Source organism: Sebastes umbrosus, chromosome 18, assembly GCF_015220745.1.
Source record: "Sebastes umbrosus isolate fSebUmb1 chromosome 18, fSebUmb1.pri, whole genome shotgun sequence".
In the NCBI taxonomy this organism is placed as follows: Eukaryota; Metazoa; Chordata; class Actinopteri; order Perciformes; family Sebastidae; genus Sebastes; species Sebastes umbrosus.
Genome location: NC_051286.1, coordinates 13,903,338 through 13,929,262, shown reverse-complemented (window position 1 = coordinate 13,929,262; position 25,925 = coordinate 13,903,338). Strand labels below are relative to the sequence as shown.

At 38.8% G+C, this 25,925-nt stretch overlaps 2 protein-coding genes across 4 annotated transcripts; both read left to right on the top strand.

Moving 5' to 3' along the window:
• Nucleotides 1-848: 848 nt before the first annotated feature.
• On the top strand, nucleotides 849-9,188 carry LOC119477289 (phospholipase ABHD3-like). 2 transcript variants are annotated; one of them, XM_037751306.1, is made up of 9 exons: nucleotides 849-1,432; nucleotides 4,172-4,332; nucleotides 4,468-4,650; nucleotides 4,813-4,858; nucleotides 5,833-5,945; nucleotides 6,063-6,236; nucleotides 6,334-6,382; nucleotides 6,477-6,642; nucleotides 7,328-9,188. In XM_037751306.1, the coding sequence occupies exons 1-9, from the start codon at nucleotides 1,313-1,315 to the stop codon at nucleotides 7,573-7,575; spliced, it is 1,260 nt and encodes a 419-aa protein (XP_037607234.1). In that variant the 5' UTR covers nucleotides 849-1,312; the 3' UTR covers nucleotides 7,576-9,188. The 2 variants fall into 2 exon arrangements, with proteins under 2 accessions (XP_037607234.1, XP_037607236.1); XM_037751308.1 differs by having other exon boundaries at nucleotides 863-1,184.
• A 1,821-nt stretch (nucleotides 9,189-11,009) lies between these two features.
• Nucleotides 11,010-25,126, top strand: prkg3 (protein kinase cGMP-dependent 3). Of its 2 annotated transcripts, none has more exons than XM_037751276.1 (22): nucleotides 11,010-11,316; nucleotides 14,030-14,119; nucleotides 15,104-15,148; nucleotides 15,323-15,449; nucleotides 15,648-15,814; nucleotides 16,515-16,628; nucleotides 16,837-16,942; nucleotides 17,151-17,214; nucleotides 17,522-17,599; nucleotides 17,684-17,772; nucleotides 19,053-19,118; nucleotides 19,273-19,320; nucleotides 19,419-19,469; nucleotides 19,591-19,702; nucleotides 20,511-20,647; nucleotides 20,753-20,842; nucleotides 21,135-21,276; nucleotides 22,131-22,294; nucleotides 22,512-22,628; nucleotides 22,930-22,992; nucleotides 23,199-23,274; nucleotides 24,313-25,126. In XM_037751276.1, exons 2-22 carry the CDS (start codon nucleotides 14,032-14,034, stop codon nucleotides 24,397-24,399), a joined length of 2,031 nt encoding a protein of 676 aa, XP_037607204.1. In that variant the 5' UTR covers nucleotides 11,010-11,316; nucleotides 14,030-14,031; the 3' UTR covers nucleotides 24,400-25,126. The 2 variants fall into 2 exon arrangements, with proteins under 2 accessions (XP_037607204.1, XP_037607203.1); XM_037751275.1 differs by having other exon boundaries at nucleotides 15,104-15,166.
• The last annotated feature ends 799 nt before the right edge of the window (nucleotides 25,127-25,925 follow it).

Sequence of the window (25,925 nt, the reverse complement as noted above, 5' to 3'; positions counted from 1 at the left end):
ATCAAATTTGGTGCATATACTCTGGGGGCAAGTATTAACACAGATCTGAAGTGTCGTATTGATCGGTGCATGTGGGCGTGGCCTATTTAGCATTTTATGCTAAATTATGCCTTTGCTCAATTTGCTGTGAGCTGGAACGAGCTAGAGACATGAAACTTGGTACCATAACTGTACATGATGTCATAATGCTTCACATAAAATATGAAAACAATTGGCCACATGGTGGCGCTATAAAATTTTTCACGGCCAGCCCCCTCACACCATAAGTCCCGTCGATTAGAAATTTGACAGACATGTGCTGCTGAATGTGATCTACAAAAAAGTCTCTTGGACCACGAAAGTCCACTGACTACATTTTCCGCCATCTTGAATTCTTTGAAAAACACATTTTTGACATCTCCTCCTAAACCGTAGGTCTGATTGCTGGCATATTTTCTGCGAATCATTATTGGACCAGGCTCATCAAAAGTTGCATAAAGCTTGTTGATATGTCATTGTGTTGTGAAGTTATTGACCAATTCATTTTTAAGGGGCGGGCTCAGCACATCAATAGACCTAACTTCCCAAGCCTTTGGCCCATTGTCTCCAAACTTGCAGCATATGTTCACAAGAGTATCTGAAACATCCGCTGAAAGTGTCATTCAAATCGGCGACTAGGGGGGCGCTTTGAGCGCGAAAGGCTATAACCCGCGAAATGCCGCTTGCGGCTTTAATTTTATTTATTTTTTAATTAATCTTTTTATTTGTTTATTTATTTATTTTTATTTAAATTTTTTAAATTTATTTATTTATTTTCCTGCCTGTCCGCTACTGCTCCACACTCCAGTCCAGTAGGTGGTGGTAATGCTCCTATAAGCTGGTTGCCAATAAGCACCAAAGAAGCAGAAGAGGAAGCAGAACAGCGCATGTGCAGTAGTGCACTTCTCTATTTGTAGTCCTGCCTGTCTCTGGATGCCCTCTCTCGTCCTACATCTATAGATCCATGGTAAAGCCGGACCGTAGAACATGAGGAGGACTTTGACATTGGATGTGTCTCTTTAAACATACGAAGCAGGAAGCAGCAGGAAACACCGGGCAGGTGGATTTACCGGTGGATTACCGGTTAGTTCCCATCACCGGCAGAGGTGATGGGACGTGAAGGAGGAGCTGTAACACATCTTTAACGTTAGCTGGTGGTGATGAAGGCAGGTTGTCGCGCATTACTGTAACTAATAACTATATATATACACGTCTGTTGTCTGTCCCCGTTGTGTCGGCTTTGAAGGAGTCATTCATCGTTACATTACCGTCAGCTAGACCCGGTTAGCTAACTATGCTTTTATCACATTTGGAGCTATGGAGAACATATTGGGAGTGTGTTTCCAGACCTTACACGGTGTTCATCTGCTCCCTCACGGCCGCACTGTACTATCTGTGGGGCCGCAAGTGTCAGGTCAGTCACTGGGGGAAAGGTTTGCGCTCATTTCTTTATTATGACATGTTATTTCTTATCTTTATCTTATCCCTTTTCTCTTTTTTTAGGGTTATTCTACTCATTTTGTTAACTGTGTTTTCATTTCATTTTATTTATTTTTATCATAATTATATTTTTATTTTACTGTATTTAAAAAAAACAAAAAAACTTATTTAATTTTATTTTTTTATTTGATCTCAGTCTACTTAATTTTATTTTATTGTATTTTCCAATATTTCTTTTTAAATTTTTTTTTTAATAATTAATTTTTTTTTAAATTTTATTTATGTATATTTATTAAATATGTATTTATTATTATTTTTTGATTTTATCTTAGTCTGCTCCATTATATTTTCTCTATTTTATTTTTTCTTGATTATATTTTTATATTACTGTTTTTTTTTTAAAAATATTTTTTTATTTAATTTTTATTTTTATTTGATCTCAGTCTACTTAATTTTATTTTATTGTATTTTCCAATATTTCTTTTTAAATTTTTTTTTTTAATAATTAATTTTTTTTTAAATTTTATTTATGTATATTTATTAAATATGTATTTATTATTATTTTTGGATTTTATCTTAGTCTGCTCCATTATATTTTCTCTATTTTATTTTTTCTTGATTATATTTTTATATTACTGTTTTTTTTTAAAAATATTTTCTTATTTAATTTTTATTTTTATTTGATCTCAGTCTACTTAATTTTATTTTATTGTATTTTCCAATATTTCTTTTTAAATTTTTTTTTTTAATAATTATTTTTTTTAAAATTTTATTTATGTATATTTATTAAATATGTATTTATTATTATTTTTGGATTTTATCTTAGTCTGCTCCATTATATTTTCTCTATTTTATTTTTTCTTGATTATATTTTTATATTACTGTTTTTTTTTAAAAAATATTTTCTTATTTAATTTTAATTTTTATTTGATCTCAGTCTACTTAATTTTATTTTATTGTATTTTCCAATATTTCTTTTTAAATTTTTTTTTTTAATAATTCAATTTTTTTTTAAATTTTATTTATGTATATTTATTAAATATGTATTTATTATTATTTTTGGATTTTATCTTAGTCTGCTCCATTATATTTTCTCTATTTTATTTTTTCTTAATTATATTTTTATATTACTGTTTTTTTTAAAAAATATTTTCTTATTTAATTTTTATTTTTATTTGATCTCAGTCTACTTTAAGGTTTGGGGTCATTTTTTATGCTATGTTATCTTATGTTATCTTTATCTTATCCCTTCTCTTTTTTTAGTCTTATTCTACTCATTTTGTTAACTGTATTTTCGTTTTGTTTTATTTATTTATTTTCCTTTTATTTTTTCTTAATTATATTTTCACATTACTGTATTTTTGAAAGAAAACATATTTTCTTATTTAATTTTTATTTTTATTTGATCTCAGTCTACTTTATTTTTTTTATTTTTTTAATTAAATATTTATTTATTATTTATTTTGTATTAATTTTATTTTATTTAACTGTATTTTTAAAAATATATACATATTTCTTTATTTGATCTCAGTCTACTTTATTTTATTTTATTATATTTTTCAATATCTCTTTTTAAAAGTTTTTTTTGAATCATTTTGTTCAAGTTATCTTTATTTAACACACCAGAAGAAAAAAAAAATCCTATTATGACTTCTTGAGCTATGTAATATGTATGGTTAATATATGAATATATTATATATTAGCATAATGTTACTGTACTTTGTTCTACAAAATTGAGGGCATTTTAACACAGATTTGATTCATATTATGTTTAGGCCTGCAACTAATGGTTAATTGCTAAGTAATACTTTATTCTAACATCTATTTGGCAATTATAACCAGCATATAAACAAGTCATATAACGCACTATATCGTAGTCATAAAGAGATTTAATCTAATTTTCTAATTGTATATCATAATAGGCATCCATAAATGGTGTATAAAGCGGTAATGAATGCTTGATAACATCATTAACATAGTTGTAATCATATCTTTTTCAGCTTTTAACACATCTACTGTTTTAACCATTTTCTTTCAACTTTATATGCAAGTTATTGATCTCTCGTAGGACGAGTTATACTTGTTGACAACTAATAAACACTTAAACAAATTGTAGGGAGGTTGAAATAAAGTGTTACTGGTTATTTTCATTATTGATTAATCTGCTGATTACCTTTTCAATTAATCCATTTTTTGGTTAGGCGACAAAATATAAAAAAAATTGTGAAAAATGCCCGTCACAATTTCTTGAAGCCCAAGGTGATGCCTTCAATGTGAGAAAAAACACCAAACGTTTACATCTTCTGAGAAGCTGGAAACTGCAAATGTTTGGCATCGTAACTTGATAAATGACTTACTAATATTCATTCAATTTTCAATAATTTGGTTATCTGTCTCAGTGAGTGTATGTTGGCTTAATACCACATAATACTCATGCTGTATGTTTTGTATGTGTTATAGTCCAGATATCATGGGCTAGTTAACTACTATAACAAAACATATACAGTATTATGAATTTCATATGACATGTTCTTATATTGTAGAAAATGTTTGTTTTTCAGTTTTTGTAGAACACTGTACTGTTTACCACATACCTCCATACCTCTCATACTATCTGCCCTTCCCCAGCTTGTTTTGCATAAATTCTTGTTTGTAACACAAGTACTAATTACAAGACACCTGTGTTTTGCCTCTTTGTCTCGATTCCTCTCAGACGCCAGCCCTTGTCTCAAGCACGGCTTTCAGTGCATTCCTCCACAAGCACTGTCCTGTGGTGGCTGAGTGCTTCAGTCCCACTCCCTGGTGCTGGGGAGGCCGCGTTCAAACCCTCGTCTGTGCCGTCCTCAAGTCCAGACCCCCCGTCACTTATCGCAAGTAGGATGAACCTCCTGCACGAGTTCCCTTTATGTTCCTTTAGCTGTCTGACGCAGTCATCCTGTTATCGTTCTTCAGTATGTTTTATAGTATTTAAGTTCATGTGCTATAGTAATCGTCCCTTCATCCATTCAGTGAGCTGATCCGTACGGTTGATGGTGGTCAGATCTCTCTGGACTGGGTGGACAATCGGGACAGCGCGACCTACCCAGAATCCTCTACCCGCCCCACAGTACTGATCCTCCCAGGCCTCACAGGCAACAGCAAGCAGTCCTATGTGCGCCATGCCATTATCCAGGCAACCCGCCACGGCTACAGGTCCGTTGTGCTCCTCACTTATCTCCCTCTTAAATGATAAAATTATTTATCCGTGTGCCAAAATCAGAAGTGAAATGTGAACACCCTGAACGTTCCTATTGCAGTGAATTTAATATTTCCAGTAGCTGCTGTAGCTGTTTTTATAGATGTTTTCTTTCCTAGATGTGTGGTCTTCAACAACAGAGGGCTTGGAGGGGAAGAGTTGTTGGTAAGTAAAACTAGAGAAACTTAATATTCCTGCTATTTCCACCTTTTTTTTTTAAAGAATAAGACAGGATATTCAGTATTTTTGTTATGGTCAACAAATCCCATGAAAAGACGAAAATCAACAATGAATTGAGCAAGTATTGGTCTGATATAGCTTATGCTGTACGTCTGTACTGTAGATCTCCATTGTTGTCCAAAAACTATTAAAAACACATCAATGAGCTGCACTGTTGAACTCGGGGTGACGTATTCCTTCAGAAGGATGAACATGGGCACTGTAGTTTATTTTTAGTCAAACATAGACCGTCCTGCTGCTTTAAATACTCACTCACTAGAAAAGAGGTTCCCAAACTTTTCAGACCACATATCACGTACTCTCAATGAAAGAGCCACCTCGCCTATATACAGCCTTTGCTGTTCCTCTGGACCTGTGATGGTAAATCCCAGATTGATGTAGCTATCCTAGTAACGTCTTTCCATTTTGCTAGAAGTGGCGACTCCGACTCCTCTTCAGCACTGAAAGGTTCGTCTGACTCTGAACTGTCAGGGCCAGTGTTGGCACTTGCCTCTCGACTGTCTTTTGGACCATGTAGCCATTTCAAAACACTCATTCTCTCGCTCATTCTGCTTTAGTCAACGACTAGGGCTGGGTCTCACTACTGCGGCAGCTGCAACCCATACAGCCAGAATTGAAAAATTAAACTTTTTTTTAACCTTTTTAAAACAAATTAACTATATATTTGTGTCCCATTTGTAAAGATTTACATCTTCAGTAGGAACAAAGGGAACTTTAAATACTAGTCGGGCAGGGTATTTGGAACTAAGGGAATGTGGGTTTTGGTCTTTTCACTGGATTTTTCTTGAGACAATCAGATGAATATAGAATGACGCCAGCTGTAGTAGCAGTTCAAACACAAAATCTGGCACTTGAACACAGCATGTAACGCTCCTCCTCTGTCCCTCTGCTCGCTTCAGACGCCCGTCACCTACTGTGCTGCCAATACCTCAGATCTTGAGTGTGTGGTGCACCATGTCAAAGGAGTCTACCCACATGCCCCTGTGCTTGGTGCTGGTGTGTCTTTGGGAGGGTGAGTTGGTGCATGTTGTAATGGTTTCCAACTGCTTGCTTTCCTCTATCGAAAAAGTTATTTTATGGTCAAATTTATCCTATCTGTGTTTCCTTTCTCTGTCTTCACCCTGTACAGCATGTTATTATTAAACTACCTGGCCCGTAAGCGCACAGAGTCAGGGATGGTGGCGGGTTTCACCATCTCAGTCCCCTGGAACGCACTGAAGTCCGCCGCCTCTATGGAAGAACCACTCAACTGGCTGCTCTTCAACAGATACCTCACCAACGGCCTGTGTCATGCTGTCACCAGGTCAGATAAGTCGCAATTTCATTAATTTCTGAATTTAATTTAACAATTTTGTTTCGTTGTTGACTAAAAAAAACAAACACACATCTGTTTGTCACAGGCACAGGAAGGTTCTGGAGAAAGTGGTGGACATTGACCATGTCTTAAAGGTATGGCTCGTTCTTTACATTTTGCTTTTCTGTCATAGTTTTCTCATCTCCCTTCATGTGTGATTCCTCTTCCTTTTCATCCCGTCTCTTCTAGGCGCAGACTATCCGTGAGTTTGACGAACGCTTCACCTCTTTGCTGTTTGGTTATAAATCTTGCACGGACTATTACCACGATGCCAGCCCGGACCATAAACTCCCCAACACAGCAGTTCCCATCTTGTGTCTCAACGCTGCTGACGACCCCTTCTCTCCCCAAAACGGTGAGTAGACAACAGGAGAAGATGAACGTTGTGTCAGGCGTGCAGTTTCTGATGTAACTTTTCACTTAATTAACATTATTTTTGTGATCAGTTCTATGAATTCTGGGTGACCGCCAGATGTTATAGTAAAATGGAGGTGCAGTGGTGTGTGTGTGGGTCTAAATGCATGTTAAGGATTTGTGAAGGGGATGTGTTTTTAGAGCTGCAACGATTAATCTATTAGCTGTCACCTATTGAATTTATAGCCAACTATTTTGATGATTGATTAATCGGTTTGAGTAATTTTTGGAGAAAAAGAAGTCCAAATTCTCTGATTCCAGCTTCTTAAATGTGAATATTTTCTGGTTTCTTTACTCCTCTATGACAGTAAACTCAATATCTTTGAGTTCTGGACAAAACAAGACATTTGAGGATGTAATTTTGGGGCTTTTGGAAACACTGATCAACATTTTTCATAATTTTCTGACATTTTATAGACCAAACAACTCATCGATTAATCGAGAAAATAATCAACAGATTAATCCCCACTGAGCAATAGACGTCTTTTCAGCATCACATCTGTGTGTGAAGTTGCTCTTGGTTGCTCTGTGGTTAATATTTCTGTCCCCATGCTACAAAAGATGTTTTCTATCTAATGTTTTAACATGGCTATCTCACTGAATCTTTTTTTAATGTATTTCCTCAGCCTTCCCGTTGACCATAGTCCGGAGCCTGCCTAATGTCGCTCTGCTGCTGACGGCCTACGGAGGACACATCGCATTCCTGCAGGGTCTGTTTCCCTGGGGTGAGAGCTACATGGAGCGCCTGTTTGGTCAGTTCGTCCAAGCCGCCTTTGAGCACCCTAAGGACATCAAGAAAGCTTGTTGCATTAAGGACGAACAGAGCAGCGGATCATCTTCCACCCACCTGACTGAATACCAGGACGACTGCTAGCGGAAAAAGAATATGAAGTCACTGGCATCATAGCAGCAGAACAGCAATTCACAAAAAATGCATTGCTCAGCTTTGCATGCCGATATCTAACCACTAAAATGTTGGGTCTCCTCCATGTTTGCACAGAGAATGACCGACTGTATTGTACAATCACATGACCTCACTGCAACTATGCTATCTACCTCCTCATCTTCTCAGGTTCAGCTTTTAATTAATGAGCAATCAAAGAAGGTTTAAAAAAAGAAGTCCAGAGCTACGTTGAAGCCTAATATTGCATCAATACACAAAATAATAATAATATATTAGTTAAAAAAAAAAGAAAGTCAAAAGACTATAAATTGCTTTTAATCTTATTGTTTCTCCCACATGCCGTCCCAACTTCACATGAAGCTCTGTAGTGTGTTGAAAAGAAAATGCACAGTTATTCCCTCTTAGAAAACGAGCGCTTGGACTTTGGACACTCTGTGAGAATGTTATTTAAAATGTTATTTAAATTGAAATGAATTTAATGTGAAAATTGGAACACTTTTTCCTCATGCACTACTTTGGTTTTGCAAGACTTGTTTTTCTTCGAAGTGTGCAACATTCCTTGAAGGATTATACTTCCCCACGTCTCAGCCCTGCGTGCATGGTTTGTATACAATTTCTCAACGCATACCATATTCTGAGGCAATCCTGCTGACAGCTCAGTTATTAGATCTGTCAGTTTCAACCTAAAAAAAACATCCACGCAGCAGGAACAAACATATCTGCCATGAAGAAAAAGACTTATGGAATTGTAAAATAGCTTTTGATTTAAAAAAAAAAAAAAAAAAAAGAATTGTAAAAGCATTGTATGCTTGTATATGCTTTTTCGCAGTGTGCTTGGTTGCAATGTAAATGATGCACATGTACATCAAAATGAAGTGAATGAGCCGACACAATGTAAAAAGCACTTGAGGCATTGTATGTAGTAATAATTTAATAGTGAGTGGTTCTGAGTTTGTGTGTTGTAATCTGCCTTTAGTTTGTCACTGACGCACATTGTAGTTTGAGGAATGGGCGATAGACAAAAGAATGTCTATCACGTCTGTATCGTGGCCACTCGCAGTCCACATGATGATTATTTGATGTGTAGTTTGTATTGAATTGCTGATTTGAAGCAGGTCAGTAAGTGTACTGAATGTCTTTTCAAATCAGTCGAGAATATGTAGAAGGATTTTATTGTTTGTGTATCACCAATAGTGCACTGATGATACAACCACACCATTTTAAAAATACCAATACCAAGGTATTATTCATTTATGTCATTATTTACCAGAAGCTACAGCTGTTTGACTCTCAGATCAAGATTATAGCAGCAAATGTTGCTAATTGTTGGCATATTGAGTGTATTTGCTCATCAGCTCTTTGCAGATCTTCACCACTTTCACTTGCCTTTTAATTGCTGTGTATTTCTTAATGGACAAATGCTTTTTGGTTGTTTTCAGTTTCTCTTCTTTATGAGCTGTGTTTGCAATATCAGTTAAGATTGTTACTCTCTTCACCTGAAAGAACTTTGGGCATTATGGACTATCTATTTGAGTTTTTGTTTGTTGAATTACACTTGAATTAAAGAATGACAATGATACAGATTTTAATCTCAGTTTTATGATTTTACATCTGGAAGTGATTGTAAACTGAAGATAAAATGAACTCATTCGCATCGGTGTCTGTGGTCAATAGACCTTCTCATATTTGACAACATAAACAATCTAAATGGGCCCTTATTATATTTCCTGTTGCAATGTTTGTTAAAGCAGCAGTAGGTAGAAATGGAGAAAATCTGATTAAAAAAAGGTCACTATATCCTGACAGTAGTGCATGAGAAAGGTAATCTGAAAAAACCCATGTGCCTCTGTGTCCTCCGGTGTCCTCTGGTGCTCCTAACGGCATCTGCAAGATTTCACAGACCGGAGGAAAACAACCAATCAGAGCCGAGCTGGAGTCTGCCGTCTCTGAGCAGCTGTCAATCACTCCTAAGCTCCGATCAAACGGTCAAACTAGGCAGCACTGATCAAATATGAATCAATATTATGTTACTGTAATGCCTATTTATGCCTCAAATGTTTTCAGAAACATCTTGTAGTGTACTGTTAAGCTGTAAAATCAGAAAGTTTGTGACCCGTCAGCCATGTTGAGAACAGTTGAAGAAATACCAAGCACTGCCCACCAGCCGGAGCACAGCCAATAGGAATGCTCTCTCTGAAATTACCTGTGATTAACCAAAGTCTCCCGTCACGGGCTAGTATTTTTAAAGCCTGAAAACAGAGCCATGAGGAGGTGCAGAAGTCTAGTTATCTCTCAGAACACTTTTCAATTATTACATATTTAATAATTAATTAACAATTCAATTATTCTGAAAGGTTATTATGGAATTTTTGATGCCAAAAAATAAACGGCCTACTGCCACTTTAATGCAGTAGCTGACAGGAAGTAAACTTGGACCAAAGCTGTTGCCCCTAGCAACAGAATGGCAATGAAAAGGTCCATAGCAACCCGTAATCCATCCTGGGTTTGTTGTGATTAACAGGTATCACAGTGTTGGTCCTATAATGGAAAAATGTCATAACACGTCACAAGCGCCGCCTGTCACCGAGCTCCCTCCGGTTCCACAGCTGCAATCCGAGAACCTTTTTATCTCTGGTCTGCGGGGTCGTTAATGTCGTTGATTAACCAGGCACGGTATCAATAATTAACTGCGAACAATAAAGGCCCACACCCTCTGTCACAATGCGAACCCTTCAGCCTCATTTAGATTCATTTAATGACGCTGCGGCCTGGAAAACATCCAGTGGCATTTACGCTGTGGAAAAATGAGAACCTAATGAAGTGGGCACTCTCGAACTCCGGCAGATCTAATCAGAGTTGTCCTGGTTGCCCTCAGCTTTGATAATTTCCCTGTCAGTTATGTGAAGGCGCTCTCTGTGATCACACTGTAAAGAGATTGTCTTTGGAAAAACTGTTCTTTTGTCCTCGGTTTATAAAAATATCAAGGTGGAAGAAAGTGTTTCAATTCACTTCCTCCTTTCTGTCATATTTTACAATGACTTTCTCATTGTTTACTTACGCCTCCACTCAGGTATTTGTCTTAATACGTCAGCAGGCAATAATATATCACTGCTAAATGTCACAGAAATAAAAAAAACAACACAATACGTAGATTCATTGTTTGAGAGACAACAATAATGTATTGAAATCACACACAAAAAATGTGTATTTTAGGAATTTAAGCATGATTTTTACACCCCAACTTCAGCTTTATCTCTCCAGTCCATCCTCCTCCTCCTCCTCCTCCTCCTCTTCCTCCTCTTCCTCCTGCCTGTATACCTCTACCTGGTGTGATGGGAGGAGCCTCAGGTCATCGTTAATGATTCAACACCATTGCTGCTGAGATTGACAGAGAAAGAGCAGGAAAGATTGAGAGAGAGAGAGAGAGAGAGAGAGACGGAGAGAAGTAAAAATAGTAAAAGCTGAAGAGCAGACATGGCAATGTAAGCTGGGAAAGTGTGCGGTGGTAGAAGAGGAAGAAGAAGAAGAAGTAATGCTAGAGAGGTTGCAGGTGTGTCTGGGGGTCAAGCACGTCTCAGATATTGAATACACCTCTTCTTTGGATCTTGTGAGCAGTTCAGAGTGATTATTTGGCTCCTATGGTCCATGCGGCCTTTATAGGCTGGACAGACACTCATCTATTCTCCTGATCCACACACACACAGCCTGCAGGTGAGTGGGACTCACTGTCTGTCTGTCTACATATCACATGTCACCGTGACTCTGAGAGTTGGATGTCAGGATGTAAGAGAGGACCGCTTTCATCAAGTGCAAATTCTTACCTTTACAGGCTTGTAAACAGCAAAATACACCTGTTTATTCATGGCCTCCTTCATTGAGGTGCAGTTGTTGCCATCATAAGTAAAAAGATGTGCAGGTGCCAGAAAGCCCTAACATCCAGTAAACACACCACCAGACTGGACACATGCTCTCTCCAGGTTTCTATTACAGAGCATCTTATGAGAATTCAGCTGTAGTTACACTTGGCCATGAATTAGTAATGAGGCAGTATGGAATGTGCAGCATGTTGCTGCTTGTGTTAGTATAATAGTGGTCAGTTCAGCATCATGTTCCTCCTGTGCAGCTGATAAGCCACTCTAAAAATAAGTTTAAAAAAAACAATGAATACAAGAAGTTTTCGCTTCTAATAAAAAAAAAATCAGCCAATGAAACAAGTGAAAATCTTGGTAAAATTTCCTTAAATAAGATGTGACATTTAGGCATTTCTGGATAAAAAAGAGGTTTTGAAATTAGCTGTATTTCACTAGTATTATGAAGAGCTGTGTGTCATAATAAGTAATGCTCAAAAGTAGTATTTCATCACTTAACAAGATATTCAAGATGTCTAAAAACTAGTTACTGAAATGTTATTTGTAAGGTGATTATGTCTTATGTTCAGTGTTATGAGATATTTTGTCTAGTAATTAGACAAATATACTTGGTAAGATTTTGCATTTTTGCAGTCCCTGTTATTTTAATTGTCTCTGCTAATTCCCGTTCTCTCCCGTTGTCATCTACTGGATGAATCGCTGCTTATGCGAATGCTTCCAAAAGATCATTGTTGCAAATATGTGTCAAACTTGACAGTCTTTAAGAGACATATCTCAGTATTTTGTAACCATTGCATCATCTAAATAAAATAATAATAAAACAACCAGCAGCGGGCAGCTTCTTCTGGGATCACTGTTTCCAGTCGCCCCAGGCTGACAGAGTTAAACTAAGAGAGGTTTTCCCTTCATTAAATGTTGACAAGCAGGCACTAAAGGTTATCATCCCAATCTGCCCCAGTTGTCTCTTTATCGATGCGAGTTCCTAGAAAGCTTTCGAATGATGTTTGTTCACAGCTCAGCAGCTTAATTAAACTCCCCAAGGCAAATTTGACTTTCTAGTATGTAGTTACACATTTTGTGTCGCCATTGTGTTCCTTGTAATGACCTGCAGCACGTGCCCTATTAACTCCTGGCACTGCAGCTGCATGGTTTTACGTGCTGGACGGGATTATCACATTGTTTGTTGATAGTGAATCATTGATGTCATGGAAAATATCAAAATCTAGGTGACCGCTGTAAAGATGTTTTTCTTATTCAGCTCAAAGAATCAACCTTCAGGAGCCATTTTATATATTTTTTCCGTCAGAGGTTGTTGGGCAGTTGCTCAGTGACTTTATGATTTGCTTGAACATCAAGTCTAATCTCAGAGCTGTCCAATGTTCAGGGTGAGGCAGTGGTAACTAGGGGGTCACGTGATGAGCGAGAGTAACCTTGCGTTTGTATTGATTGTAATGTTTGGCCTGTCATTAGAGGCATCTTTCCATTAACAGCTAAATGAAAATAGTGGTTATGAGGGCTTATGCACACGGATCATCTACATGGCGAAAAGATAGTGAATGGTGTGTGGTTAACCTCACGCAGCAGTGCTAATGAATCTGTGCCAATTCATTTGTTTGCATGCACACATATCTGTGGCCCGGTTTGTTCCACTCTCAAACTTAGACACTTAAATTATACAGCTCTGCATGTAGAAGGTCTGCAAAGTTACAAAGCCCAAAGTTCATGCAACATTCTTCTGTAACGTGGTAATGTCACCAAGTAACACATTTGCATAATACCTGCCTAGCGGCTAGTTTGGCACACAAAGCTAGTTAGAGTGAGGCTGGAGTGGAGTCCGAAGAGTTTGGTTCAGTCGACCAATCGCAACCGAGTGGGCCAGCTGACCAATCAGAGCAAACTGGGCTTTTTTCCGTAGGGGGGCGGGAGCTCAAACAGAGCGTTTCAGACGGAGGGTGAAAAGAGGTGCTGCAGCAAAGCCGGTATGAGAAAAATAAAGTGTTCTTTGAACATTAAAGCATATAAACATGTTCTCATAGAAGTCCAAAATACAATTATGCACCTGAAAAATAAGCATAATAGGTCCACTTTAATGCCACACATTATTGTAAAAGCACAGAGAATAAAGACATACACATACAGCCTGCAATAAGTGAGCTAATAAGGCAGGTTTCTGTACTATTTTGACAGGTTCTGTGCCACTATCAGGTGCAGTAATAGATCTTTAGCACTAAGCTGGCAGGGTGTGACAGCATTCAGAAAGCACCCTGTTAACTGTCCATCATTAGTCTGCATTATTCAGCGGGGCTCTTGCTGTGTGCAGGCAGTGGAGTAGAGTTCAGTGCCTTGTGAAAAAGGCATCCAGTATAGTTACATACAGTTGAAATATGATATCTGGGGCTCCACACATATCAGCATGTTTGGTAGGCTACTGTATTTTATGTCTGTGTTCAGAGGCATCATATAAACTGCCTATTACTGATTGTGCTGCAATTTATCTTCACTCTATCGATTCCTCCCATATATCTTTACTTCTTTGTGTATTTTTTTCATTGTAGTCATGGAGAAGCAACTAGAGGAGCTGAGGCAGCAGCTAGAAAAACAATGTATGATCAACCACGAGCTGCAGAGGCAAAACAAAGACCTGGGTGAGTACAATCATAACTATATCACATTCAAGGAACAGTTTGAAACATTTCAGGGGATCTAATAGCAATTAATATTCATAACTAGGTTTTCATTAGTTTATAATCACCTGAAACTAAGAATCGTTGTGTTTTCATTAATTTAGAATGAGCCCTTCATATCTACATGGAGAGCGGGTTCTCTTCACGGAGTCTGCCATGTTGCTCCGCCGTGTTTCTACAGTAGCCCGGAACGGACTAAACCAAACACTGTTCTCTAGAGAGAGCCTTTCACGTTTTTACGTTACCTGAAGTCCACTGTTGTTCTCCGACACGCTTGTGAAACAGCGCCAACGTGAGTTGCAAAACTGTGGTCTGTCTGATTCCCGTTGCTCCTAAAGTAGTGTTATTATGGTAAAGATGGCCTCTGAGCGAGACCAACGGCGTTACCGCGGTTTTGCACTCGGTGGCTCACGTTATCGCGGTCTTGGAAAGGGAGGGGTGAGCAGAGGGGTACTCAGTTGGTTGCAATCTGCAACCAATCAACTAGATGCCACTAAATCCTATACACACTGTCCCTTTAAAGAGTAACTTCACATTAGACCACAACCAACATCACAGCTGGGTTGTGACCACATCCAGCTGTGATATACATACAGTAGCGATGCACTATAGCACGACTTTACATCACTATTGTACAGTGAGCTGAGCACAAAGAGTGTAAAACCACCACTAATGTGCAGGATGAAGCAATTTTTGACTTTGTTACTCTTTAATGCATGTTTGTAAGGGATTGAATCGCAATAACAATACAAGTCTGCAACAACATGTCGCATCTTACAAACCACACACATATCGGCTGATATTAGCTCATCCTACATATTGTATCGGTGTATATTGGTACCAGAGGGCACTGAAACTACATTTTAGAGATTGTCATAATATATCAGCATGTTCCTTGTGATGTTTTGTACATTGAATATATTTTTTCTGCTTTTATCCTCATAGAACAACGACTGCAGGAGAAAGAAAAACTTTTGCAGGAGCTACATGGTCAGTATCATGATCTTGGTAAGATGCCAACATGGGCACCAGCGGCAGACACACACACACACACACACACACACACACACACACACACACATGAACGAGGCGACCTTTGATTCATCATTCAGTTATTTACAGCAGTTAACCCTCCCTTTGCGTTCCTCTGTTTGTCTGCCTCAGATTTTCCCTCTCAGGGCGGTAATGAGATTGAACCGGAGGTCAGGAAGAGCCGTGCGGCTGTCATTGCCTCCGAACCGATCCCAGAGACCCTGGAGATTACACGCAAGAGGGTGAAGAAAACTGCCAGGTTGGTAATCAGTACTGCTGAAGACACACAGAACATCCGTTTTAAGTAAGACTGCACAGGATTTTTTCATTTGCCGTTGTGGCAAATCCGATCTAATTACCTCTCCTGCACATGTCAAACACCTAAATAATGTATGATGGGTATACATGTTGGGAGCTTCACAAGAGTTCAGTGACCTCTCTCACCTCCCATCACCAGCGAGACAAATCTGATCGTCAAAGCCATCCAGAAGAATGACTTCCTGAGCCTCCTCGACGATGAGCAAACAGCCATGATGGTGGATCTCTTAGCGGTATCCATCTACAAACCGGGGGAGGACGTCATTAAAGAGGGCACTGAAGGAAACAGCATGTACATAGTAGCAGGTGGGGACATGCCCGAGTGTGTTCGTCTTGCTGTGGCTGCATGTGATGGAGGCATTTATTTAAAGTTCTGTTATAAATGATGTTCTAAGGCTCTCTGTTTTTATTGGGAAAAACCCTTATTTAAAGAGGACCTAATATGCTTTTGTGCTTTTTCCCTCTCCCATTTTTTGTGAATGTAAAAGGTCTGCAAAGTTACAAAGTGCACGCAAAAGGGAGTTACTCTCCCCCACAGAAACACCGCTCCTGAACTGCCTTTGCTTGAAGTCCTGCCTTTGCTTCCATAACGTGGTGATGTCACCAAGTAACACATTTGCATAAGACCTAACAAAGCTAGTTAGAGCGGAGCTGGAGCGAAGTCCAAAGAGTTTGGTTCGGTCGACCTATCACAACAGAGTGGGCCAGCTGACCAATCAGAGCAGACTGGGCTTTTTTGGGGGGGCGGGAGCTCAAACAGAGCGTTTCAGAAAGAGGGTGAAAAGAGGTGCTGCGGCACAGTCGGTATGAGAAAAATAAAGCATTTTGTTGAACATTGAAGCATCTGAACATGTTCTAGTAGAAACCCCAAATACAAGTATGACCCTGAAAATGAGCATAATAGGTCCTCTTTAAAAAAACACAACGACATAAATACAATATTATATGTTGAAAATATTTTGGAAATTTCTCCATAAAGCAACTTTCTTTTCCTTCAACGTCTTAGCTGGTGAGCTTCTCGTCTCCCAGGCAGGCCGGGCCCTCCGCAGCCTAAACACTGGTGATGTGTTTGGGGAGCTGGCCATCTTATACAACTGCAAACGGACAGCAACAGTCAAAGGTCAGTCAGTGTAATGATGACTCCTGGAAGTACATCTTCATACTATAGGTAGAAATAGCATATGGAGTTAGTTGTGTTTCTATCACCTGCATGGGGCTGTTATCAGTGTTTGAGTATTTGAGTCCATAACAGCTCCTTGTACTCTTTTCTGATGATAGCAAAGCCAGACTTTACAGTCTTAACCTTTCATCACTTCCACTTGTTGCAGCGAAGGCAGAAGTTCGTCTGTGGTGCATAGAGCGACAGACCTACAGGACGATCATGACTAACAAGTCCAAGAAGAAGCGAGAGCAGCTCATGGGCTTCTTGAAGACGTGAGTTTTCTAAACTCTGCAGCGAATAGAAATATCTTGTTTGATTTGGTCTTCTTAAAGGATCAGTGTGTAACATTTAGGGGGATCTATTGGCCAAAATGGGGTGGCGCAGTGGTGCAGTGGTTAGCACCCAGATCCTACACACTGCACCTTTAATGGACCATATAACAACTAACTCGCCTGCTATATTTCCTACATGTCGTCACAGGTCTCGTACGCTGAGGGACCTGAATGATGTCCAGTTGTCCAAAATCATTGACTCTATGGAGGAGGTGTGTAAGATGTCACTGAACTTTGAGTGTTACAAGTGACTGTTACTAGTAGAAATGCAGTGTTGGTGAGCTGATATAACACATTTTTAAACATCTGTATTTGAAGATAAACTCAAAAATAGGTGGTCATTAAGTTAAATACGGGGATAGTTCCTGAAATGCTGACGTATTTTACATCATTTTCAAGGCACTTGGTGTAATATTTGTGCATGTTCTTTATTTTCAAGACAAACATATTTGATAAAGTTTTGTTAGTTTATGGAAATGAGCCTTATTATTGTAATCGTGTTTGTCTCGTCTTCCTCAGGTGAAGTACCAGGACAAAGATGTTATAGTTCGAGAAGGAGCAGAAGCAGACACATTCTACATCATCCTCAAAGGAGAGGTACGTAAACTCTTATTTAAATGTTTGTATGCTGTTCACATAATGTACTCATTATCCCTCTCATGTGTGTTTCCCCCCCCTCAGGTCCTAGTGTCTAAGAACGTGAATGGGCAGCAGAAGCAGATTCGTAGGATGGGAAAAGGGGAGCATTTCGGGGAACAGGCCCTCATACGGTAACCATGGCAACGCAACTCATGCCTCAGAGCGTTTTATTGGAGCCTTTTGCAATATCCACGGCTCTGTGCACCTTCTTTTGGCTGCTGTCATCTCTGACATTATACAACCGGACCATTACCTTCTAAATGTAAAATTGCTTCACCAAAATGAGAAAAACTCTGAACATTTCTTTATTGTGGGTATCTGTGAAATTGCCTAAAAAAACAAACATATTGTATGTAAATCCAATATCAAATATCATCCAGCTGGTTTTCCCTGAGTGTAAGACAGCAGCTTTATTGGAAGCAGGATAGCAAGATCAATTAATTAATAGATATGTAACACTTCATCACTTCTTTTGTTACTTTTCTGTATTCACAAATATTAACGTGCTGGGAAAAGCCTGTACATCAACAAATCAGCTGCCATAGTTTATTGATCTAGATGATGACAGTCCTGTTGCAGCAAAACAAAACCTTAAATATGTAAGATAAGATGTCATCAATTTCACTTCAGGTATGAACAAGGATGGATTACTAAACAAGCCTAACGAGCACAAAGTGTTAGGGGCCCCCCGGCCTTCACCTGTAGAAAGCCACTTGAAGAGACACATACCGACCAGGAAGAGACTCAAAATGACCACAAAGAGACACAAAGCAACTGCAAAGAGACACAAATGACTACAAGAAGGGGCAAAACAACCACAAAGAGACATAAAATGACTACAAAGAGACACAAAATGACTACAAAAATGGGCAAAACAACCAAAAAGAGACATAAAATGACTACAAAGAGACGCAAAGCAACTGCAAAGAAACACAAAATGACCACAAAGACTCACAAAATGACTATAAAAAGAGGGCAAAACAACCACAAAGAGAAACAAAATGAACACAAAGTGACAAAATAACTAAAAAAAAGGGGCAAAACAGCCACAAAGAGACACAAAATAACAAAAAGGCGCAAAACAAATACAAAGACATAAAATGACTAAAAAGAGACATAGAACGACAAAAAGAAGGCACACAATGACCACAAATAGACACAAAACAACAACAAAAAAGGAGCAAAACCACCATAAAGTCTGTGGGTCTTGCTGCAATGTAGGAAAGATGATGTAGCGTTTTGCATGCCTGTGCCCAGAGGCCCATTGTCTCATAATCCACCCATGGGTGCGAATGCAAAGGATTCTCAAATTTCTGTTACACACAAAATTCACACTGAGGTGTAAATGTGTATGTACGGTAATGACAGAGTTTTTTCTGAGTTGACATGTGCAATGTTTTTCCTCCTGCAGGGAAGTCTTGAGAACTGCCACCTGCACCGCCGACGGCCCTGTGACCTGCTTCTCCATCGACAAGGAGTGAGTCTAACTCTACATTAAATTGGTGTTCCTGTTCGGTCAGGCTGTTTTCCTCCAGTGTATTCTCTGTCGCTGTCACCTTGTTTGAACTGTTTGCTTTTGGTTGTGCACTTTTCCGAATGATGCAGTCTGTCTAACAATGGCTTTCGTTTAGGGTATTTGAAGAGACAATTCCCGTAGAACACCTGGAGCTGTTTGACGAGTACGTACAGCAGAACATGAATCTTTCCCCCCATTTTAGTGAGAATAGTGTGACATGTAATAGACTGCCCTGATTCATTTTTGTTATTTTACTCCCAGCTTCAAAGTGCTTCAGGAGGCGCAGGAGGCAAAAGCTCCAGAGAAGTCGAGGTGAGTGGTTGTTGAAGATGATGAAGACTTGGTAGATGAAGGCTGAAAGATGCAACACAACCATATGAATCACACAAATGAGTTCCTTTGAAATGAAATAGCATCTGTCTGTCTCGGTCAGTCCCGGCTCCACTCTGAGGTTTAAGGACCTGGTCCCCGTGCCGTACCAGGAGGGTCGCTATCAAGGAGTTCCTGTCACGCTTGGAGTCGGAGGGTTTGGCCGTGTTGAGCTGGTGAGGGGATTTATGTGTGTTTGTCTTTGTATAAACACTGTTTCAATATTTGCTTGAATGTAAAATGCATTAGTTCTCTTATACAAAACCATACTGGGATTGTTGTCATTTCTTTGAGTCAATAAAAAATCATTTTTACCACATTTTTTTATGGTTAAAATACATTAGACTGGAGCTAGAACACTAAGGGACTGTATAAACATTATTGGGATGGGAAGCGGGCTGAATCTTTAGTTTCATTTTATTGGAAAGCAAGGGCCTTCCTTGTGTTATTTATAGTTTCCTTGGACCCTCCCTTTAACAAGTACAATACCCTCCTCATAATATTGCAAAATACCAGTCGTGAGGATATGAGGAAATTCTTTTTTTACAAAAATGTTTGCAAGGGAAGAATGAAATGTTAAAAAAAATCAATCAGGGATGAGAAAAAGAACCACTCTTGCTTTCCCCCAAAAACTGAACTACCCTCCCTTCAACAAAAATAATAAAAAAAAAAACAGATAACCCTCCCCCAATAATTTTCATACAGTCCCTAACAAAGCCAGAGTATGCAGGAAGTTGCAGTGAGAAAGTCCAAACTCCCAATACTAGCCTACTATATGCATAGGGAACTATCAGGTAACCTGTCGACCTTTAAAGATATTAATACATATTCAGTAAAGATTGTTTCTGCTTCCAAACTGCCATCTAAACACCAGTCTATCACAAAAGCCCATATTTTTGGGGCAATACTGGAAATTTTCATATAAACCCAGGACATTTAGCACTAATAGTTTATTGATGATCATTGTTTTGTTGTCATTCTAAGGTGACCACAGTGAATCATGGGAAATATTACGCCATGAAACGAGTCGGCAAGAAGCACATTGTTGCCAAGAGACAGGAGGAGCACATGCTATTTGAGAAGAAGATCCTTAAAGCCATCCAGTGTGACTTCATCGTCAGGTATCTACGATCACAGAAGCACACATAAATTCAGTTTATTACACAAGAGAACTCGGAGGTGTTAATTGGCCTTTAATTCTGCTCTTCTGTTCGCTCTCTCTGCAGGCTTCATGCAGCTTTTAAAGACACGCGATACATCTACATGGTGATGGAGTTCTGTGCTGGAGGAGAGATCTGGACCAAACTCAAAGAAGTGTGAGAAAACACACTAGTTTCCTCATACAGAATATTGTTAAACAATGTGGAATTATTCCTCAGTGCAAAACAATGAGACATGATGAAAGAAAGGAAGTCTTATTTGAGCATTCCTGCATAATCTGTGATGGTTTTAGTGGTAGAAAACGTAATTTATTGCTACTGAAGTTGCACCATCGCACTGATAGAAAGTTTTGGAAGGTGATAAATTAGTTTGAAAGCAAATTAAAGCGAGCAGAGGAGGAATTTGTTGTAGAGGGGGTGTTTGAACCGTCCAAGTCTGTGATTTCAGAGGGCGTTTTGACGAGCCCATGGCTATGTTCTGCACCGCCTGTGTGGTGGAGGCCTACACCTACCTCCATAAGAAGAACATCATGTACAGAGACCTGAAGCCTGAGAACCTGATGCTGGACGTAAAGGGCTACGTCAAACTGGTGAGTACTTCTCTGTGCATGTGTGTCCATTTCTATACTCTTTAAGGGGAGACACCCCAGGTGAATTTTATCTAATAGATATCACCATGAAACTTCCGCAGGTGATTAAAGCAATTACAAGTTTTCAGAAATGTTATGTTTAAATATGCAAATGAGGTATTAGCTTATTATCTTATTATTAATTAATGCATACATATTTATTATTGTAAATCAATAACTCCACAAAACAATGACAAATATTGTCCAGAAATTTTCACAGGTACACATTTAGGATAAAAAATATGTTCAAATCATAACATGGCAAACTCAGTGTGTCAGTGTGCTGACTTGACTAAAACTTACCCAACACTGCATGTGATTATCATAAAGTGGGCATGTCTGTAAAGGGGAGACTCGTGGGTACCCATAGAACCCATTTTCATTCACATATCTTGAGGTCAGAGGTCAAGGGACTCTTTAGAAAATGGCCACGGCAGTTTTTCCTCGCCAAAATAGAGTAAGTTTAGAGCGTTATTTTACCTCCTTCGCAACAAGCTACAGTAGTATGACATGGTTAGTACCACATTACATTAAGACAACTTTTTTTATATTGCAAGTTTTCTAAAATGTTACATTTTAAATATGCATTAGGTATTATCTAATAAAATTTTAGTAAAATAAACACCTAAATGTGTATTTTGAATGTTTTCTTTCCACTAGTCTGAAAGAAGACATGTTACGGAAGCAAAATAGCCCAAATTAACAAAATTGACCAATGCATGAAAAAGTATGTTTTTGCCCATCAAGCTCACCAGTGTTTCCACATTTAAATGCTGCACCTGTGCAAATGATAATGTGTGTGTGTCTCTCTGCAGGTGGATTTTGGTTTTGCCAAGGAGTTGGTGCGTGGTGAGAAAACCTACTCATTTGTGGGTACTCCTGAGTACATGGCCCCAGAGATCATCAAGAACCAGGGACATGACTTTGCAGTTGACTTTTGGTCCCTCGGCGTTCTGATCTTTGAGCTGTTGGTGGGAAGGTAATACTAATAATACACCTGTAGCCCTTATTTGGAAGCATTTCTGCTGTCTTGCATGATTTTATGTCACAAGAGAGTAACACAAATGTTAACCAGTAGATGGCAGCAGGGAAATGTGACTGACATCTGCACAACCCAGGTTGAGGTTACCCAACAGCAACTCACTGAGTGGTTGGTCGAACGATTAAAACAATGTCTTCTCTCTTCAACTCGTCAGCCCTCCCTTTTCAAGTTCAGAGCCGCAGAAGATTTACGCCAAGATTTTGGACGGGGTGCTCAAGTATCCACCTTACATGAGTGAAGCATCCAAGTCCATTATCAGCAAAATGTGCAGGTGAGACAAATATATTGACTGCATGTTTATTACATTTTCACATACTGATAATCCTCTAATGTGATATTCAAAATGAACTCAAGGTGTTGCCTGAATAACTTGGATCATGCATGTATTTGAAGATTACATAGAGGTTTGAGTATATCATACAGTTACTCCCAGTGAAGAGCTTGAATTATTGAACATATCTGCAGAGTAATACACTGTATCATAATATGCTCTTGTATTTTTTTAATCATTTTTGAATGCACATATCTTAAAAATTGGATGTAAATGTCTGAATTTGTGTTTTTGTTTGCAGACCTCGGCCGGGTCAGAGGTTAGGAAACACCAAGAATGGAATCAAAGATGTCCGGCATCACAGGTAACCATGGCAACAGGTCATGTCTGTGGTTGTTACATAGTAAAATGTGTGATATCTCATAATCCTTGGGTGAAAAGACACAGGAAGTATTCACCAGCTGGTAATGTGAATATTTGTTTTTGGTTTTTATTATACTGCTGGCTGAGCTTTTCATTTCTTCCTCTCAGTGTGTTTGACCTGAAATCCCCCTCATCTCTTCCCTTCAGGTGGTTCAGCAGTATGAACTGGCACAAGCTGCGCGTGGGTCAGCTTGACGCCCCCACAGTCCGGCTCATACGCAAGGCAAGTCAAACCTGTAGCTGAGTGTTTTTTTGTTTTTTTTTACTATTATGTGAAAAGTGGCTTTTGTTTGGTTTAAGGAAAACAGCCGGTTCACTTCCACTGAGGACTTTGTGTCATTTTTAAGATGTACTGACATTTTAAAAAGTCAGTTTAAAACGTGGTTTCAAATCTTCAGTATTTCTCTATGACGTTGAATATGCCTTACTAAATGTGCAAGTTAAATTTTGAGAAGAAAACTTCCTTAGATAGTATTTATTTATTTATTTATTAGGAATTTAACGCAATGTCAAATCTCAGCTTATGTGCTTCATTCAGCCTGGTCTCTTCAAATTTACGTTCCCATACAACACAAAACTGCATTGTCAATCGCGTTTCAAGGGAAACATATTTACTCTAGGATCATACAGCGACCTCTAGCGACCGTAGTAATTATGACAGCAGCAGAAACTGAAGTCAGGTGCTTTACTTTAGAAAGTGTGAAAATCCATTAGGGGGGAGTCAGGGATGGGATACAAAACACAGAGTTTTCACCCAGGAGACTGGAGTTTGCATCCTGTATGAGAACAACAATGTGAACTTGTCTTTGTGTTTGTAGTTATTTTAACCAAAAACACAATGTTTTTCCCTAAACTTAACTAAGTGGGTTTTTTGCCTAAACCTAAAGAAGTTGTAGTTTTGTTGCCTAAACCCAAAGAAGCCTTTTTGTTTGTGTTCAAAATGTAACGTTTCATTCAGTTTAACAACATGTTAGAACGTGTTGCTTTTAAGATTCACTTTTACAATGTAGTAGGCGTAGTAGGCCCCTACTGACCCACATTTATGGTGCTTATAGTGACTGATAACGCCTATTTAATGGCCAGATAATAGTGGAATTGGGTGCAGCCCGAGCTAAATAGGAGCTAAACAGGTTTTCATGGCCTTTGACTTACAACCTTCTATTTACAAAGACAGGCTATTGTTAATAAGTCATGGTTTGACAGGACTGTGTATTGAATGTATCCCCACTTTTCAATTAACTATCACTTTTTCCTCCTTCAGGGTCCCTGCTACATCAACTTTGATCGTTTCCCTCTTGATCAGACGAAGGCAGATGAGGAGTTCTCTGGTTGGGACCGTGACTTCTGATGTTAAAGGATTAAAAGGCCACATCAGCCAAATATAGAACCAAATCAGAATAACATCAGTTTCAGCCAAAACGTGATGGTACTGTAGTAGGAGATTCATTATTGAAAAAAACACAACCCATTTCATACTAATTTGATTGTTGAATTAGAGTGGAACGGCAGGGGATCACCTTTTTTTCCAAAATGTTTATTAAATCTTCTCTGTTGCCATGGAGACACAACCATCTAGGTGGCGATGGGCCAAACATATAAGGAGGTGTTGGGACAAGATGTTAGGTCGTTCTGTTTCCTAATTCAGTGCCTGATGAAGAAGTGTTAATAACATCATCCACATAACACTCTTCACGGATTAGAATAAAACACCCGTCCATGTGTTCGCTAGCTGAGAAAAAAGGCTTGACTCACATTGTACAATCTGTACAGCTCTTACCAAGCCTCACAATGAAACAGATAACCAACGTCATATCTGGATTGTACTCCAATGTTTATTGTCCTCTTGGATCTTTGTTAGCAAAGCTGGTAAGTGTTTAATATTGTTAAAGTTGTTTTTTTTGTATTGTGAACTGTCACTTTCTTGAGGATTTCTCTTTGTTTTTTTGATAATCTGCCCCCTTTTTGTGTGCAGATTATTGTCACGCACCTTGATTGTATCTTAAAAAGATCATAGAACATCCTGATGAAAAATTTCTACCTGACTTTAGTAAATAAAAGCGCTCTTATATGCTTGAGTTTGCTGTTTTTGTTTCATACTGTATTGCAATCAAATCCCAAGTGTGAAACGGTGCACTTTTCTATGCAGTTGTGCCCAAATCCCACACATACTGTAGAGTAAGCAATGAATGAGTGAACAAAACACAAGGGGACATATTGTGCTTATAAAGACGTTATCAGAAAGGAAAGTTATCTGGGACAAAGTGCAACGTCTTCAGGTTTAATCTAATGATTGTTTGGCACCGGAGGGATACAACTGTCTGTCACAGCAGCAGGTTTTTAAGGCAGGAGTCAGCTGTTTCCTTCCTGTTGATGCCTGTGAATTTCCGACCGAGACATTTTTCCATATCAGAAAAAAACCTCACATGAAAGCAACCATATCTTCCAAAGGGGGAAAGACACACTAGCAGATGTTTCCCTCCTACAGAAATATAGAAACCCCCTTTGAAGTCTAGAATTTAATGCATCAAGAGCAATGGCAGCAGTGGCTCAGAGGATGTCGCCTATAGTACAATATGATCTCTCCACAGTAGTGAGCTGTGGTTTCCTGCATGCAGGATCAACATGTGTTTCAGGACAACCTCGTCTTACCTGTAGTGCATGTGACATGAAAGAAACAGAATTAAAGGAGTAAATTGTGTATTTGTTGGGTCTGTTTGCAGCTGCGGATGAATACACAGAAGGTGCTTTATCACTCAGTAGTCAAGCCATTTTGGCTTCATGCGCAACTCTCATGGGAATGAACGGGGCCCTGCCTCCGATGCTGTATCCAGTTCTCTTTATACATCCATGGTTACAACATATCAAATCATAACG